The sequence below is a fragment of the Myodes glareolus genome, chromosome 5 (assembly GCF_982192425.1).
Source record: "Myodes glareolus chromosome 5, mMyoGla1.1, whole genome shotgun sequence".
NCBI classification, from domain to species: domain Eukaryota; kingdom Metazoa; phylum Chordata; class Mammalia; order Rodentia; family Cricetidae; genus Myodes; species Myodes glareolus.
The window spans coordinates 71,170,202-71,182,730 of record NC_142030.1 but is presented as its reverse complement, the minus strand read 5'-3'; the positions used below and the strand labels follow the sequence as shown (position 1 = coordinate 71,182,730).

Below are 12,529 nucleotides of genomic sequence, written 5' to 3'. Positions count from 1 at the left end.
CATCCCTGGGGCTTGAGGGTCCTCTCACAGCAGGGCTTCAATCCTGGAAATGCAATGAGCACCATCACCCCAGAGATGCTGGCTTTGGGGAAGGAACCTTGAATATGCACTTAGTCCCGTGGTTCTCTGCCATTCTCTGACCCTGGGTAAAGGGAGTTGCTTATGGCTCCCCTGAGGCTACATCCTATTTTCTATGTCACTGGAAGGAGCAGTGGGTCCTGATAACACAGGTTAATGAATAATGTATCTCAAGACACCATGTGGCTCTGAAGTGTGATGAGCAGGCCCCAGGGGACTTGGAACTCACCCCACACTTCCTGTGACACAGATACATCCTGCTCTGCCTGGCACTGGTCTCTGGCTGGCTGTGGTATTAACGTGTCTGGCCTGTGAAGGCTGAAGCGGCCGGCCGATGATGCCTATGGTTGGGCTGACCTTTCCCACGCCTGCTGAGCTCCCTCACGAGATGATCTCTTTTGAACTCCAAGAAGTAGGCAGGGCTCACAGATAGTCATGGCATGCAGAAGGTTACACGAAGCCCTGCCAGCGTCAGGCACTCCAGAGGCACTTTGCATGAACTTGCTCAGATAATTCTGCTACCGTCAAAATGGCTTAAAGTGGGCCTGCATTCCTGAGGGACAGTCCTTGGCCAGGAGACTGATCTGCCCAACTGGGCTAACTCTTAAGAGAGGAGACTGGCTGATTTCCACCTAGATATAGATCCACACATAACCAACTTTGTGTGTGTGTGTGTATGTGTGTGTGTGTGTGTGTGTGTGTGTTTACTATAAAGGATGGCTAAAGCCTGTAATCTCAGTACTTATGAAGTAGAGACCGGTGGATAGAAAATTTAAGGTCATGGATAGTAGTGACCTTTAATCCCAGCACTCAGAAGAGGCAGCTAGATCAGGAAGTTGCAGCCAGTCTTCTCTACAGAGGATGTTCCAGGACAGCAAGAGCTACACAGAGAAACTCATCTCAAAAAAACAAAAACAAAAACAAAACAAAACAAAAACAACAAACAAACAAAAAACAAATTGTATTATCATACTTGAATTAAGGTTCAGGGACTGCTCAAGGTCACATGACTAGAAGGTGAAGAGCCTGAACTGGGGTCTAGGTCCAGGGCTGTTGGATGTCCCCAAGTTTTCTTGCTGAGTTACCCTGTTTCCTGCCAGTGTAGACCATCCCTAGGCTTGAGACTGCCTTACTCTGCTGGGCAGACAGATGTCCATGGCGACAACTGGGCCATGATTCTCAGCACCGTCACTTGCTTAAGGACACTGACTCAGTTCTTCTCCCTTTTCCCAGAGGGTGACTGGCTGCATCCTCTCCAACGTCAACACACCTTCCATGACACCTGTGATCGGACAGCCACAGCACGAGAACGCCCAGCCCATTTACCAGAACAGCAATGTGTCCGCCAAGCCCACCGCAGGTACGAGATCCTGGGTAAAGAGCTCCTTCACTCAGAATCACCTAGAGGGCCCACCCAGCATTTGAGTTAGTCAGTCTAGAAAGAGGAAGAGCAGGAGGAGGGTGCAGCATAGAAAAAGAGAAGGGAGGAGGTGGGGGAGCAGAAGAGAGGGAGGAGGGAGGAGAGGCGAGGACAGTGTGCCTTCTTATGTATTTAAATATAAATATAATTGCCTTATTAGGGATTTAATGTATGAAAGGGAGCATTTTTCTTTGCCTCCTTCAGAGGGGTTGAGGGTCTCACGCAGGGTCGCAGTGAGGAAGTAGCAGGGCCATGAGTCACATTGCATACATAATGCCCATACTCTTAGCCAACAAAGAGCAAAGCCACCAGCACTTTCTCCTCCACGCTAGTACTGTGCGCCTTACGGTGCTTGGTGCTCAGTCTTTACATCTGTTCTCGTTAAGCGCAGCGATTCTGTGATGTAGATGATGTTTTTCCTTCGACAAATAAAACAATGAAGATCTAGAAACAGTTTGTGGTTAGTCTAAGTTGAACAGCTCAAAGGGAGAAGAGCTATCAGATCCAAGGGACATGCTCTAAGGGATTCTCCCAGGTCAGTTCCAACAGATGACACTGGGTGTGCTGGCGGACTCCTGTATCCCAGAACTTGGGAGGGAGAAACAGAAGAACCAGGAGTTTAAGGGCAGCTTGGTCTACATGAAATGTTGTTTCAAACAAAACATGATGGCTGAATACAAATTCTAAGACAGAGATGCCCACTGCTTTTCAAGCCAAGAAACCACATACTATTTATTATATCACTGGATTTTTATAAACATAGTAATTTATACAGAAGATTTAGGATTCCATAGTTTGCATGGAGTTATACTAAGCAAGTTTTGGGACTAGGGCCTGGAGAGATAGATCACAGAAGAGCCATGGATGCCACCTCTCAGCCAGCTAGGGTGCCTGATTACTGTGAAGACCACCTGCATTGGGCAGGAATGCCCTCCTTAGCCTAGGAGAGGTGACTCCAGTGTGGAGTCTGCCACAGGCTGAGGTCCCTTGGATTTGGGTGCTACTGTCTAGTGGGACGAGTGGCTAATGACAGGGTTGGGACAAACCCACTGAGAAGCTCAAGAGAAATGTGTTAGCGACAGTGGCTTCCTATTGTTGTGACAAACGCCTGAGAAAAATCAACCTTAAAGGAACAAAGATGTATTTGGCTCAAGTTCCAGAAGTTTTTAGTCCAGGTGGAGTTGACCATGTTGCTTTGTTGCTGTGGAAGCATGCAGCATCATGGAAGTGAGTGGCAGGGGAGGTGGCTCACTTTGTGGTGGTCAGAAGCAAAAGCGGAGGAAGGGAGAAACCAGGACCCACACCCAGTGACCTAATTCTCTTTCTTTAAACTCCTCCTCCTAAGACTTCTTCTGCTCCCCACAGTATCACCTGCTGGGGACCAAACTTCAACATGTGCCTTTGGGGGACATTTAAGATTCAAACCAGAACATTAAGAATTGGAAGAGGTGATGCGTGCCTTTAAATCCAGCACTTGGGAGACAGAGGCAGGAAGACCTCTGTGAGCTCAAGACCAACCTGGTCTACAGAGCAAGTTCCAAGACAGCCAGGGCTACACAGGGAAACCCTGTCTTGGGGAGAAACAGATAAATAGATAGATATGTAGATAGATAGATAGGTAGATAGATAGATAGATAGATAGATAGATAGATAGATCAATCGATTGATAGATAGATAGAATTGGAAGAGCAGCAATATAAATACACAAATATAAATTTGCAGTCTGACCCAACATACGTGCATTTATAGTCATTAAAATGGAAGAAACTAAATAACACACCAAGATGCTAAGGTGTGGATCTAGCTAGAAGTAGGATTGTGAGTTTTGTTTGTATCTCCCTTCTCTCTGTCTCTATTTTCCACTTTTCCACAATAACCATGGCAAGAAGGTAGACTATGGCTCAAGTGCTTGTGCCTTGAACTCTGGAGAAGAAGAAAGAACTGTGGCTGTCATTGTTCTGACCTTTCTCTCTACCCTCCTGCCTGCCTTCCATTTTCCAGTACACCCTTCCCCAGTACACCCTTCCCCAGTACACCCTTCCCCAGTACACCCTTCCCCAGTACACCCTTCCCCAGTACACCCTTCCCCAGTACACCCTTCCCCAGTACACCCTTCCCCAGTACACCCTTCCCCAGTACACCCTTCCCCAGTACACCCTTCCCCAGTACACCCTTCCCCAGTACACCCTTCCCCAGTACACCCCTGTGGTTTAAAGTGGCCCCAGTGCTGTGCTGACCTGGGTGTCAGCTGTGAGTGGTCCTTTCCCTCTGTCTCCGTCTGTCTTCTTCTCTCCCATAGCCAAGATCTTGGGAAAGGTGGGAGAAAGCCTCACCCGGATCTGCTGCGTTCGCCCTCCCGTGGAGCGCTTCACCTTTGTAGGTAAGGGAGCCCATCTTTCTTCTTCCCCCTCACCTCTCTTAATTCATCAGCAAGAGCCCCACCTTATGAAATTCATAGATTGAATTGTTAATTCTCCAGGGGATAGTATTAGGAGCCAGGGTCTTTGAGAGATAATTAAATCATGAAGGCGAATTGCACACAAACAAAATAAATGAAATGTAATTTAAAAATGTTTTTATAAAGAAAAGACCCTGCAGAACTAGCCCACCGCTTCTACCATCTGAAGACGCATGGAGATGATGCTACCCACGTTGGCTCCCTCACCTTAGGCTTCCAACTTCCAGAACATTCAGGAATAAATTCCTGCTGTTTGAAAGTCACCCCACCCATGATATTTGTTGTAACGCTTGAATGGACTAGGACACCCTCGCGGGGTGACCATTTGTAGAGCAGCAGTTGAAAGAAGCCATACAAGCAGGGATGTCCAGGCCTGCAGTGTCGAGAGGCGAGGGGAGCGAGAGGATGCCGTGGTCCTGGGAGGCCTTTCTGGTCCTCTCCCTCCTCCAGTCTGTGTTCCTTCCTCACTTGCACTCCATAAGATATGTCCACACACAGGATGTTTGCTGTTGGGCCTGGCTCCTGGCTCAGGCAGTGTCTGTCCTCCAGTAGGCACAGCCTCTGTCCCTAGGCCCCTGTGTCCTTTGGGTGTTCCTCAAAGACTCATGGATGAGAACACCCCAGGCACTAGAACACCTTCCCCTGCTCACCTCTAATTTACTCTGAAAAAGAGCCCCCAAAAGAGCCAAAAGAACTTGTTTCTTTTTTCCTTTGGGGCTTCCTTTTGCCCTAATGGAGGTTTCCTGTTTGGGGCATATTGATAGGGAACTAAGAGACAGTTGAGGATGCAGAGGCAGGGATGAGGCAGCTAGGCTGGAGATTTGTGTGTGCACTTCTGTGTACCTTGTACGCCTCGGTGCGGACAGTGCACACCAGGAACATGTGCCAGAGGCTCTGGCCTTTCGTTCTTCCTGCCGGCTTCTGCTATATCCCTCCAGCTTCTGCTACATCTCACCGAGGAAATGGCTCGACATTCCAATTTTGCTGGGTCTTTAAAGCAGGAAGCAATGGAAGGAGAGGAGGTCATCTCCTGTGACCCCAAATCCTGTGTCCCAGGTTCTAAGGGCACGGTTCTGGTGGACAGCCTAAGACACATGAATAGAAGGCCCGCAGCATGAGTGTGTCTGTCATTGGGTTCCCCAGTGAGATGACCTAACTATTAAAATCCCAGAAATACGAAGTTCTGCCTCAGGAAGGGAGGGGATGATCTCTGCCCTCTGATCTTTCCCCATCCACTCGCCGCCCCCCCAGCCACCCTCTCTGAGGCTCTCAGCTCCCTAATTCTCCCCCTCCACTCTCTCTCCCCAGATGAGAATGCCAACCTGGGCACAGTGATGCGATATGAAGAGATTGGTGAGTTGAGCTATGAAAGGGGGGAACACTTGGAGCCTCTGGCCTCCAATCACATGGAAGCAGAAATGTCAGGGAGGGTGGAGGCTTGAAACCTCTGGAGTCTCTTTGCAACTGGGTCTACTATCAGAATCGTCCTTCTACAGATAATCTTGCCTAGATGCCATTTAACATCCCCTAACTAGACTCACTTCCAGTCGGAGTGGATCAGCTGGCAATCTTCCCCTCACCGCCTCTGCTCCCTCATCTAAAAGAGAGAAAGCTGAGTGCCAGTGCTAATGAGAGAGACCATTGTGTCTACCCACCAATACCGCACACAAACAAGAGAGTGCCCAGTTTCCAGGGATTTAAAGCAGAGAAGGGCAAGGGCTGACTGGTGCTAAGGTCTGGGTGAGACCCTGTGCTCAATCCAGAGTAGGCAGAAGGCGCTGACAGCTGTATAAATAATTGAAGCAAATCGGAAACTGAAGACTTTGCAAGGTTCCAGAGTGAAAGATGGAAGGGGGGACCCCAAATACCTGCACCTGGAAAAAGGTGACAGAGGCAGCTCAGAATGGAGCTGGCACAGGTGGCGAGGAGAGTCAGTGGCTCTCTAGAAGGAGAGGCAACTTGGTCTCGAACCCACATGGATTTAACTTCCAGCTGCCTAGATGCCTTCCTCAGGCTCCTCTGAGTGTGTCCTGGGGGGCTGGGCTTCTGTTGTGGTATGGAAGTGATGACTTATCCACTATTTGGCAACTATGACTAAGCAGAGCCATTAGTGAAAACGAAATGCTGTGAGCACACAGTTAAACAACTTGCATTAAACCGAGTATTCAGGTGCTTCTCTTCCTAGTTACCTTTGTAGACTTCAACAGCCCTCATCGGTCAGCTTATTTGCTCTGAAGTTTGCAGAAAAGTGGGCACCTGTCTTTCTGGACAAAGGAAGCAGGTTCTATAAGCCCAGAGTACCCACAGGCGGAGATGGGGCAAAGCTGCCAGGATTAGGCTCAAAGCCCTGCACCACCTCCCTGCAGTCCTCGCTCTCACTGTCACCCCACTGGCAGTCTCTGCCCAGCAGAGCTCAGAACACTCCTAGGATTTTCTATTGTGTTCCAGTGTGTACTTCTCTTTTGCATGTTTCACAGACTTTGTGTTGGACTTCTGGGAACTTGTTTGCCTCCCCAGCACCCAGGGCACATTTTAGGCTATGCTGTCCCCACTGGGGGAATATCCCCTCTGGCTCTTAAATCTGCCAAACCACCTCTGACCCCCTTTGCTCTCTAGAAGGGAAAAGGATCCCCAGCATCTGACAGGAAGGGATAATGGGCCAGGGAATGAAGAATTCTTGGCTTCTGAAAGGGAGAGTGGTGCGGGCCCCTGCTGACAGATAGACTCCGGGTTTGCAGCGATACAGGTGGCAGCTGCCTTGGTGAACCGTGGGAGCTGGGGTGGGCCACTGGGCTACACATAGCTGGAATTCCTGAGCGGGGAGAGTAGAGGGAGAGGACTGATTCTGGCTGCTGGCCCTGGGTCAAGATGACCAGGGAGGGAGGCGGAGCCCAGTGGAGGCAGGGGAACTAACCTGCATCCTGACCCCTATGCTCTGTGAGGTCCTGGTTCTTACAAGGCTCCCTTAACGAAACCCCCTGCATACGTCATGAGAAAAAGCCACCTTCTCCTAACTTGCTTGGCGTCAGTTTTCAACAGTTGATGGCTTCCCCTGGGGCTACCCCAGTAGAAGGACTCGCAGACTGGAGATGTAGAAATTACTGCTGCCCTCCAGTGGCTTCCTGCAGGACCACAGACTCGGCCAAGGTCACCTGTCAATTACCAATGACACCTCTGCTCTGGTCCTGGGGGGAAAGTCAGAAGTTACACCACCTTTCTGGGCTTCGGCTCGTTTAAAAAGTCTGGGCAAGAGAGTGAGTCCTCACATGAGAATGGGAGCCCCAGTTCAAGGTTTTCAGCTTTGGTGCTGCCAGTTTCTAGGTGTAGATAATTCTGTGTGGGTGGCTGCCCTGTGCACTGTGGGAAGCTGGCTTAGCAACGTCCCATCTACCAGATGCCAGTGACACACTTCTCTGCTCCCCAAGCATGAAAACCAGACCCTGTAAAAATGCCCCGAAACTACCCAGGGGCTCTCAGGCAGCCTGTGTGGCTCTGTAACCATACCATCTGCTGGCTTAACTACTCAGGATGTCTTGTGTTCCTTCTGTGTGCCAGTCACTGCCAGGCCCTGGGGCAGAAAGACAGATTAAGAGATCTGTACCTGAAGAGATCATTGGTTCATATAAGCTCTCAACATTCAATGGGCTTCCCCCTTCCCGGGGGTTGACGTGCAGACGCTGGTCCAGTGCAGACACTGTGCAGACATCTGGGTAGTGAGATGTTGGCTATTTTCTCCGCCTGCTTCATTCCCATCTGGGGACTCTCAGTTGAACAGGGGCAAGCTCAGCCTCTGAAAGTCCTTGCCCGGTCCTGGGGGGTAACTCAGGCTCTCAGCATCAGGGGCCGTGGTAGCGACTGTGTCTGGAGGGCTGCTGGTCAGCTCTGCACAGGTGCTCTCGTGGTCTCAGATACACTGGGTGAAGTCGAAACCTGGGCAGCCTGGGACGCGTGAGCAACTCTGGCGTGGAATGTCAGAAATCTCTAGGAACCTTCCCCCCACCTTGTAATAAGCAACTGTTTGATGGTGGTTTTAAATGACAATGGGCCTCGCTGGAAAAATTCAAATTAGGCTTAATGAGGGAAGAAAAACAACTGTCAGGCAGGAAGCACTACGGGTAAAGGGGGAGGAGGTTCCAGCCTTGCTTCTCAGAGAGAGGGCACAGTTGATCACCTCAGATACTTCATTGGCTGTCAGTAGTCTCTGTCCATTCCATCCCTACTATATTGGCACTTGTCGCGGGAGACGCACGAAAGGGAGAGAAGACAGACAGCACTGGGAGAGCAGGTTCCAGCATTCAAGCGTCAGCTACAGACCAGCCTAGGCTACAGAGTCGGGGATGGGGGCTCTGAGCCCTTAAGTCCCTCTTTGGCTGTCAAGGGCTTTGTCTAGGTCTTGGACAGGCAGGACAGTTGGCCACTCTCCGTGCACCGCTCCCTTCATGTGGAAATTCCACTGGAGATGGAGGAGGGGATGGGGTGTTGAACTACAGACGCCCTGGTGTGGGATTGTCCGGGACACCTGGGCCACACAGTTCCAATGGTGCAGACGGCTGTGCTCCAGAGGAAAGCAAGCTGAGAGCTGGCTCCCAGGGCCCCTCTGATGCAAACTCTGCTCCTCTCCTCAGAACTGCGCATCTTGCTGCTGTGCGGTAGTGACCTGCTGGAGTCCTTCTGCATCCCAGGACTCTGGAATGAGGCAGATGTGAGTAGCTCGTTGGGGGAAAGGGAGGCTGGGAGAGGCGTCCTTGTCTTGAGTCTAGGTCTTTCCCCCACCCCAGCACAGACTGGAATCTCTTGCCTCCCCAAAGTTCCCTAGAGGGCAATTCATTCCCATGACTATGGAGGAAAATTCTCACCTACCCCAGGCTTTATCTCCTACTGTGTGTTTACTCATACCTCCTCCTCCTCCTCCGCACCCCTGAGAAGCCCTGGGAAAAAAAGCACTCTGAGTTATAGAATGTCTTGTTCCAGGCGCTGCCTGGGATGTGCATGCTGGGGGTGTGGAGACCTGCAGGGAGGGTTTAAGAAAAAACCTTTGCCCTTTGGCAATTATAGACGTGATTTGCTTTCCTTTGAGGTCTTTGTAGAGGTGGTAAAGCCACTACCCTAGGCTCTCTTAGCAAGAAGGGGAATGCAAATAGTCGAGGGCCCATGGTGTGTAGGTTCCTTTAGGTGACTGACGTGACTCAGGGAGAAGAACCAGTCAAACTCCACCACTTAGAAGTTCCCATCTCTAGTCCTCAGCTCTGACTTGGATGTCCCACACATGCTATTCTCTCTCGCTCTTTTATTAATTCACTTGCCGGGCAGCCTGAGCGAAAACTACCTCCAACCCCAGGGTCCTATGCCTATGGTCCTACGCAAGTTGCTTTTTGACGTTTTTGAGATAGGGTCTTGCTATATAGCTCCGACAGTCCTGCTGGCAGCAATGCCAGGCTTCATGCTTTTTTTTTTATGAGCTTGCTGGGCAACCGCGTCAATCATCCACCTCCTCTGGTTACCAAATGAGGCTTGTTTTGCCCACTGTTTGGCACGCCAATCTGCCAGTCGCTGAGATGACTGCAAACATTCTACAAAAAGGAGGCGACGTTAAGAGGCAAGTGCCCTGGGCCTCAGACAGGTGAGGAGCATTTGTGAGAACAGCAGGGTCTGAGCCACGGAGAAAAGTAATGGAGAAGGGAAGAGAAATAGTCTGTAGGTGCACCTTCAAAGCTTTACTTGGGCTGTGTTCAGGAAATAGTGACCTTAGCGGGCTCAAAGGGTGGAGCTTTAGCCAACTGAAGGTCACCCACTGGACACTTGTATAGGTTAGTAGTTTCAGCTAGCTTCTGCTGCCTCCAGCTCCTGCCAAACAATTTGGGCAATTGCTGTTCTGGTGACCCCTAGTCAGGTATTGTCTAGGGAGAAGCTATTGTGAGTGTGCTGGCCTCCAGCGAGAAATAAAAGCACGAGGCTCGATTTGGGCTCTCCCTTAGTGACGCTCTGGACTGTAGTTGTTTTTTAAATCTGTGGTATGTTATTGACAGTAGCCTGTGATGCTGAAAAAATGTGTGCACCACCCCTGATAAGCATCAGGAGACATGAAACATATAGGAAAGTCTTTTGTTGTCTGTTTTTAGATCTCTAGAAGAGGAATAAAGAGAAAGGAAATATTCAGAATCAGAGTTTAGACTCGACTTTGACACATCTAGTGACAAAATACAGTCCTAGTTTCAGTTTCTCCCATCTTTAAAATGGGTGTAAATAGTGCTTACCTATTTGAGTCTTTTGCAGACTCAAATGACACTATTCAAGTGTGTGGGACAGCGCTTGTCACATAGTTAATATGAAACACCATATGAAACACCGTGTTGTTTTTGTAATGAATTAAGTAAACATGCTGGAGGTTCTCCCCCCTAGGAGCTCAGCAGGCCATGAGACCACGCCGCAGGTCCCTGAGCGGGGAGTGGGGTGGGGGGGTGGGGGGGGTGGGGGAGAAGAGAACTGGGGAGGGGGGGTCAGGTCCTGGGCAGGGAGCCACAGAGAGACAGAGACATGAATAGGCACGCCATACAGAGTGAAGTTGGATATTTATTTAGTGGGTTATGGAAGGGAAGGTGAGAGGGTAAGGGGAGAAGGGAGAAGAGCAGAGAGAAACAGAGAGAGAGGGAGAGAGAGAGACTGGGGGTAAGGGGAGAAGTAGGGAGAAAGGTGCAAGGCAGAAGCTGCCTCTTTGGAGGAGAGTCAGAAAAGAAAAGGACTCTGGCTGGAAGTGGACGTAGCTTGTCTCTTAAAGAAACAGAGCAGATCATTACAGTTTTTGTTTTATGTTTTGAGAGAGGGTTTTATGTGGCCCAGGCTGGCTTCAGACTTGCTGTGTAGCCGAGGATGACCTTGATCTTCTGATCCTGGGACTAGTCCCAAGTGCTGGACTAGGCTTACTCCACCATGCCTGGCTTGTAACAAATGCTCTTGAGAATATCCAACTAATATGGACCAAGCACCCTGGTGCACCCAGCATCTCTTCCTGCCAAAGGGTGTCCATACTAGTCCACTGTGAGCTGTCGGGGGAGGGGTGGCAGAGGACGACCATTTGAGAAGTTGGGCCTTTCGTTCGCCACCCTGAACAATTTTAAGCCTCCTTTCAGCTTTGGATTAAGTGGCTTAGTCAGCCTTTGCCTTCCACCAGCTACTAGGTGCTGAGAAAGTGAAAAGTCACTGGCAGAGATCTCAGCAAAGCTGAGCGGTTGCCTGGGCCCTCCAGGGAGGCCCTTGCAGTCAGTCCAGGAATTAAGAGAGACAAGTTGGCAGCTGGCTCAATAGTCTGAAGAGTCACTTGTGTGAACAGGAAATCCCTGGGGCTATTTACTAAATGGGACCTCCGGGGCCTCCTCTCAGGGCCTGAAGAAGGCTACTTGGAATCTGAAACACACACCCCTTGCCCCTGATGCCTGGCCAGTCCCTCTCCTGGCTCCTGGTTAAATCTCTATAGGCACTCATTTCCTACCTGCTGTCCTGGGTGTTGTCAGATGCCAGCATTTGAGGACCTGGGAGCCCAGCTCCCCACCCCACCTCGGGTCTTTCATGCGTCCCCTAGTCATTGGTGTTGAGACCAGCATTCGCTGATTAAGAAACAGAATTGATGTAGAAGAATGAAAATAGACCCATATCTATCACCATACACAAAACTCAAGTCCAAATGGATCAAAGATCTCAACATAAAGCCATCCACACTGAACTTTATAGAAAAGAAAGTGGAAAGTACACTTGAACACATTGGCACAGGGAGCCACTTCCTAAATATAATCCCAGCAGCACAGACACTGAGAGAAACAATTAATAAATGGGACCTTCTAAAACTGAAAAGCTTCTGTAAAGCAAAGGACACGGTCAACAAGACAAAATGAGAGCCTACAGAATGGAAAAAGACCTTCACTAACCCCACATCAGACAGAGGGCTGATCTCCAAAATACACAAAGAACTCAAGAAATTGGACACCAAAAGATCACATAATCCAATTTAAAAAAATGGAGTACAGACCTAAACAGAGAACTCTCAACAGAGGAATCTAAAATGGCTGAAAGACACTTAAGAAAGTGTTCAACATTCTTAGTCATCAGAGAACTGCAAATCAAAACAACTCTGAGATTCCATCTTCTACCTATAAGAATGGCCAAAATCAAAAACACTGATGACAACTTATGCTGGAGAGGTTGTGGGGAAAAGGGAACACTTCTGTATTGCTGGTGGGAATGAAAGCTGGTACAACCCCTTTGGATGTCAGTGTGACAATTTCTCAGAAAATTAGGAAACCACCTTACTCAAGACCCAGTAATACTACTTTTGGGTATATGTCCAATGAATGCTCAATTGTGCCACAAAGACATGTGCTCAACTATGTTCATAGTAGCTTTGTTTGTCATAGCCAGAACCTGGAAACAACATAAATGCTCCTCAATTGAAGAATGGATAAGAAAAACGTGGTAATTTACACAGCAGAAAAAATAATGACAGTTTGAATTTTGCAGGAAAATAGATGGAGCTAGAAAACATTATTTTGAGTGAGGTAACCCAGATCCAGAAAGACAATTAT

General features: G+C 49.3%; 1 protein-coding gene across 1 annotated transcript in view; it reads left to right on the top strand.

Annotated features, from left to right (window-relative positions):
- The window catches only part of Nmnat2 (nicotinamide nucleotide adenylyltransferase 2), a 170,199-nt gene that overhangs the window by 135,890 nt on the left and 21,780 nt on the right, over positions 1 to 12,529 (top strand). The window contains exons 5-8 of the mRNA XM_048431081.3: positions 1,312 to 1,438; positions 3,798 to 3,878; positions 5,265 to 5,309; positions 8,582 to 8,658. Of these exons, the coding sequence (XP_048287038.1) occupies positions 1,312 to 1,438; positions 3,798 to 3,878; positions 5,265 to 5,309; positions 8,582 to 8,658 (330 nt within the window). The remainder of the gene's footprint in view (positions 1 to 1,311; positions 1,439 to 3,797; positions 3,879 to 5,264; positions 5,310 to 8,581; positions 8,659 to 12,529) is intronic.